General features: G+C 58.6%; 1 protein-coding gene across 5 annotated transcripts in view; it reads left to right on the top strand.

Annotated features, from left to right (window-relative positions):
* Dennd2a (DENN domain containing 2A) overlaps positions 1–6,000 on the top strand; it is a 71,114-nt gene continuing 65,114 nt past the window's right edge. For 3 of the 5 annotated variants that reach the window (XR_007210134.1, XM_048340339.1, XM_048340338.1), the window contains exon 1: positions 94–112. Coding sequence is in view for 1 of the 5 variants with exons in the window: in XM_048340340.1 (XP_048196297.1) it covers positions 87–112 (26 nt within the window). In the remaining 4 variants the exon portion in view is untranslated. Of the gene's footprint in view, positions 113–1,831; positions 1,955–6,000 lie in introns of those variants that run through there. The other 2 variants (XM_048340340.1, XM_048340341.1) reach the window with 2 other exon arrangements.

Genomic DNA, 6,000 nt, shown 5'->3' with positions numbered 1-6,000 from the left:
AATCGTGGTGTCATGAAGAGAACACGGGCTGAGCAGAGAGGCCCTGGTCTGCGTGACTGTGAATAAAGGGACATGAGCTCTTGGGAATGCGGGTTTTCCCATCCACAAAATGGTAAGCATCCGCGTTTAATTGCTCAAGGCTGTTTGTTTCTGTTTTGTTTTGGTGCTACTACTGGGGCTTAGACTTAGTGTGTCACCCTGTTACTTGGCTTTATTTCACTCAGGGCTAGCACTCTATCACTTGAGCCACAGTGCCACGTCTGCCTTTTTGACGGTTAATTGGGAATGAGAGTCTCACAGACTTTTCTGCCCAGACTGGTTTCAAACTGTGATCCTCAGATCTCAGGCTCCCGAGCAGCTAAGGTTCCAGAATTGAGCCTGGCGCCCAGCTTAGGCTCCATAGGTGTTTAGCATTTTCCAATCTGGAGAGTAACTGAGGTCAGCCAGGGAAGGTTAGGTAGGGGTGAATGTGCTGTTGAAGGAGTCGATGCCCTCAAGAAACCCCCGAGAGGGGCTCCCTGCCCCGGGAGTGCCCACCTTGGAGGAATGCCTGCCACCAGGACCAGGATCAGCTGGGGAGACCCCTCCCCCCAGGAGCCAGAAGGGACAGGGCCCTGTGTGGCCCCTGTCCTGGTGACAGGGCTCTGGGAGGAGCCAGCAATGAGGGAAGGAGGTCAGAAAAGCAGCAACTGAAAGGAAGGCTGGACAGACACTGGACAAAGCAGATTCAAGGAATGGAAGACCCAGGGCCGCGGGTGATAGGCCCTGCTGGCTGTCATGCCCACCTAGGATGTGAAGAGCAATTCAGCACTCTACCACTTGAGCCACAAATGTGGTGCTGAGGAATCGAACCTCCAGGGCTTCATGTATACAAGGCAAGCACTCTACCACTAGGCCATATTCCCAGTCACAACAAACTGTTCCCCTCAGGAACAAGGCTCAAGCCTTCCCAAGGTCTGTGAGCCCAAGGCAGGAATGCTTTCCCCCAACCCCTGCACATCCGCACTGCCAGGCCTCCCTCCCTCCCTCCCTCCCTCCCATCTGCCCATTCCCCAGGCCCCAGTGCCGGCCACAGAACACCCCAAATCCCTCCAAGGCCTCTTGAAATCCCTATCCGGCCTCCCGGTGGTGGTTCACCATTTGGTGGCCCCCAGATGCCAGGCATCCAACCCCCCCCCATTCCCCTTGCCTGCCCTCCCCTGTCTCCCCATCCCCTGTCTTCCTCATCCAGACCCCTCCACACCGCCCCCCCCCCTTTCCAAGCGTAATCCTAGACTCTGTGTGACCTGCCAAAGTGGGGGGGGGGAGGTGCAGTGGGATACCCCCAAGCTACTTTTCTGGGCCTCTGGGGGCCCCTCGTGTGTGTGCCAGGCTCTGGGCCTGGCCGGCCCCAGCGCTGGTCACCGGTCTCATGGTTGTCAGGCTGCCCGTGCGCCCCTCCCCGCCCCGCCCCGCCCCGCGGGGAGTCCGGCGAGGCGGCGGGGAACCCGGGGGAACTCCATCCAGCACGGAACGGGTTAAGCCGCCCTCTCCCCAGCCCCGGAGGCGAGGGCCGAGCCCGGCGGCGGGGCGAGCGCTGTTTACCGCGGCGCCCCTCGGCGGCGGCCCTGGGAGAGGCGTTGCCGTGGCAACCGGCCGGGCGCCCGCCAGCTGCGGATTAGCTCACTGGAGCGGCGGGCGGCGGGGGGCGCGGCGGCGCGGCCGGGGGGGGGGGGGGGCAGCGCGCGGGGCGCGGCGGCGGGCCCGGCGGGAACGCGCGTGGCGGGGACCCCCGCGGGGGTACGGGGGGGGGAGGGCGGGGGTGGGGAGGCGCCGGCGGCCGGCCGGGCCGCGCGCGGACAAAGGCGCGGGGCGCTGCGGGCCATGGGGCCCCGGACCCCCGCCGCCCGCCCCGGCGTGCCCGGGCGTCCCCTGCCTGCAGCCCGGAGCCCACGGAGCGGCCGCCCGCGGAGAGGTAGGACCGGGCCCCGGGGCGGGGAGGGCCGAGAGAGGGGGGGGGCACCCCGGGACCGGGGCTGAGTGGGTGTGGGGGGGGTGGCGCTTCAGCCCAGCCTGGAGGACTCTGGGCGAAGGTCGTCCGGAGACTTCCAGGGCCGAGCCGGGGACCCGGGGGACCGGGCGGGGCCCCGCCCTGCGCCCGTGGCGGGAACCCCGACGGCAGAGGGCCGCAGCACCCCCCCCCCCGCCCCTCCCCGCGGACGCACTCGGGGCTCCGTGGGGGCCCGAGATCCGCAGAGCCGAGCCGTGCTGTGCGGTCCTGTGGCCAGGGGCCGACGCCGGAGCCGGCTGTGACCCCCCCTCCTACCCCCACTCCCGGCAAGTCCTGGGAGCCCGCCGGGGCCCCCTGGTGCTGGGGAAGGCCTGGGACACGGAGCCTGACAGCCTCAAACGACCCAGGGCGACGGTGGGCTGGAGAAATCCTTCCCCCCCCAGCCCCCCAGCAATGTCCAGCACCCCAAAGAGTGCAAGTGCGAGTTTGGGGGTGTGCAAGTTAGGATGCGAGCAGAACTGCCAGAGGACGTGAAGGGTAAGAAGTGTGTGTGTGTGTGTGTGTGTGTGTGTACACACACGCACTCATCAGTCCTGGGGCTTGAACTTGGGGCCTGGGCCTTGTCCTGTAGCGTTTGCCCTCAAGGCTGCCCCTCCATGCCCTTGGGCCGCAGCTCCCCTTCCGGCATTTCCTGGCTAGTTGGAAGTCGAGGGGTGTCTTGGAGTTGTCTTTGCCCAGCCTGGCTTCCAAGCTCAGCCCTCAGATCTCCGCCTCCCGAGTGGCTGGGATTGCACGCCCGCACCCAGCCCGCACCCAGCTCGCTGCGCCCAGCTCATGGGGGGCTTTTAGAAGCAGGGCCAGGAGGCCGGTATCCAGCCCCGTGCTGGGTGGTAGAGGCACGGTAATGAATCCCATCTCTCCCAGGACCGACATCCTGGCCTGCTGTGGGCCACAGAGCAAAGGAACCCTGAGAAGGAAGTCCCCAGGGAAGGCTCACAGAGAGGCGACACTTGGGCGGAACCATACAGCATGGAAGGTTGGGGCTGAGGGAACAGCGTCTGTAAAGTCACTGAGCAGAGTGTGGCTTTAGGGGCCAGGAGGGGCAGGAGGGCGAGGGCCCAGGGGGAGGGGAGATGCAGGGGGAGGGAGTTCATCAGCCCGGCAGCTCTGGGAAACCAGGAAGGATCTGTGAAGAGGAGGAGTTCCCCAAGGCAGAAATGATGCCTCAGCTCCCTCCGGTCATGGGGTGGAAGCCTGGGGGTTGAGGAGCCGGCCATACCCAGGGCCTGGTGCAGGATGCCGGGCTTGGAGCCAGCCCTGGAGAGGCCCAAGAGGCAGGCAGGCGCGGAAGGTGCCAGGCGGCGGCCAGGTAGGCCCTGGGGATGGGTTTGAGCACTGGGTGAGGTAGGCTCAAGCTGAGTCTTAAGTTGCTCAGGAGAAAGCAAAGGAAAAGGAGTAGACATTTTGAAAGGCCTGAATGGAGCCGATTACAACGTTTGGGACGTTGAATTTGGCCCTAAGTTTCTCAGCAGCTCAGGAACAAACAAAAACACACACACTGGCTTGCATAGTTTTGGACTTGCGACAACAGAAAGCATATAAATGAATTTCAGAACAGATTTTTTTTTTCCTGGAATTGATCTCATCTGGGAGTTTATTGGAGGAACTTTATGTAAAGACTAGAGAGTGACATATAAACGTATCTTTATTGTATAGATAAGGAAAGCAAAATTAAACATAGATAAGAAAAGGAAAGAGAGACGGAGAGCAGAAGGAAGGAAGAAAGGGAGGGAGGGGAGGAGGGAGGAAGGAAACAAATCTTCATTATCTATATTAGAAAAGATGGGAAAGAATTGTGGTTCAAAGCCATCCCAGGCAGGAAAATCCATGAGACACCCTTTTTATTTATATATATATATTTATTTATTTATTTATTGTTTTTTGCCAGTCCTGGGGCTAGAACTCAGGGCCTGAGCACTGTCCCTGGCTTCTTTTTGCTCAAGGCCAGCACTCTACCACTTGAGACACAGCGCCACTTCCAGCTTTTTCTATATATGTGGTGCTGAGGAATCGGACCCAGGGATTCGTGTATATGAGATGAGCACTTTACCACTAGGCCACATTCCTATCCCCCCTTTTATTATTATTTTTTTTGAGTGGTTAATTGGAGATAGAGTCTCATGGGGACTTTCCTGCCCAGGCTGGCTTTGAACCATGATCTTCAGATCGCAGCCTCCTGAGTAGCTAGGATTACGGGGGTGAGCCACTGATGCTCAGTTTCGGTGAGACTCTTATCTCCAGTTAACCCCCAGAAAACCGGAAGTGGTATTGTGGCTCCTAGTGATAGAGCACTAGCCTTGAGCAAAAATGCTCAAGGACTGGGTCACTGGTTCAAACTCTCTACAACTGAAACAAAAGAGGAATGAAAAGATGGGAAGGTGAACCTCCACATGACTAGCTTCGTCTACCTTGTTCCTCGGAAGTAGAGGTAGAGCATTTTTCTGTGAGGACGGACTATGGGCAGTCTCGGCACAGGGTCTCCAATGGAAGGACAAGGCCTTGAGGCACTGGGTCAGAGGAAGCCTGTGGAGTGAAGATTATGGCCCCTGGCTCCTCAAGTGGAGGGAGAAAGGAGATCTACTTCTGGGAATATATGGGGCTGAACATCCAACTTGCGCAGCCGAAAAAGAGGAGGCCGATCATCCGTGATCTGTAGGTTGGTAGCAGAGACGGAGGTGGTGAGGCCTGGTAGGGCCTGGATGCCAGTGGCTTCACATCCAGAAACCCTGTTTAAAGAGGAAATGGAGGAATGGGGGCAGCATGTTAGGGTTCCCTTCAGATTGGCAAGTCCAGTTCTCAGGGTGGCCTCTCTGTGCCCAGGCCTCGTGATCAAGCAGAATGGGATTCGGGGTCTGGGACCATCTGCCCAGGGAGGACAGGGGAGGGTGGGAATCTTGTTGGCTGGACGTGGGGGAGCGACAGCAGGAGGAGGAGGGTGAGACGGGAGGACCTGCATAGATCTCCTCTTAGTGCTGGCCCTTGGTGTCTGCGGGAGGCAGAGAATCTGCAGGATTTCTTCACACCTAGCCAATGTTTTGTGTGTGCTGGTACTGGGGCTTGAACTCAGATCCTGGGTCTTCTTACTTGGGCTGGCTTTGAACCTTGATCCTCAGATCTCAGCCTCCTGAGTAGCTAGGATGGCAGGTGTAAGCTACCAGCACCCAGCTAAATTTCAGTTAATGTTTTTAACTTGGGATACATATTAGAACATGTATTTAAATACCAGGAAATGGGGGGTAAGAGAGAGAGAGAGTTACTGGGAATCAAACCCAGGACCTTGCAACATGGTAAGTAATCACTCTACTGAGAGAGAGAGAGAGAGAGCGATCTATGTCTCTATATAAACCTATAGGTGGATATGTAGATAGATCTTCAGCTCCAGGGAAACTGGTACCTGGGCCCCATCCTAGACCAATGACAGCAAAATCTGAGAGGGTGCTAGACGCCCTAGTGTTCAAGCTCTCCAGCTGAGGTTGAAAGCGGCTGCTTTAACAATCATGAGAAGACTGGGCACAGCGGGGAGCACCTCCTGATCTCGGGGGACCCTGCCCCAGGTCTTTGCGGGAGGCTGTGATGGAGACTTGACAGCTATGGGCTTCCTTCTCTGGCACTGGCCTGGAGTAGTGGGGTGTCTTTGGAGAGATTCTGGTGAAAATCCTGGGTGGAACCGTTGCAGACGTTTTCACAGGCGGCACCTGCTGCCACGTCGTGGCTCCAGGCCCAGCCCGTCGGCCCACTGTGGCTATGTATGGACGTGGCCACCAGAACCAACAGGCTTCCTCAACATGCACCGGGCCCTCCAGGCTCTCGTGAAACCCCCACTGCTCACTGAACAGAGAGATTGTGGGGCCCGTCCACCCCATTAATAATAGGAGCTGAGCCATTTACTGAGTCCTCTACGTGTGATGTTCTAAAGACAGCAGTGTTGAAAAAAACCACAATCATCTGCC

Source organism: Perognathus longimembris, chromosome 2, assembly GCF_023159225.1.
Source record: "Perognathus longimembris pacificus isolate PPM17 chromosome 2, ASM2315922v1, whole genome shotgun sequence".
NCBI lineage: Eukaryota > Metazoa > Chordata > Mammalia > Rodentia > Heteromyidae > Perognathus > Perognathus longimembris.
This window is presented reverse-complemented; position numbering and strand designations above follow the sequence as displayed.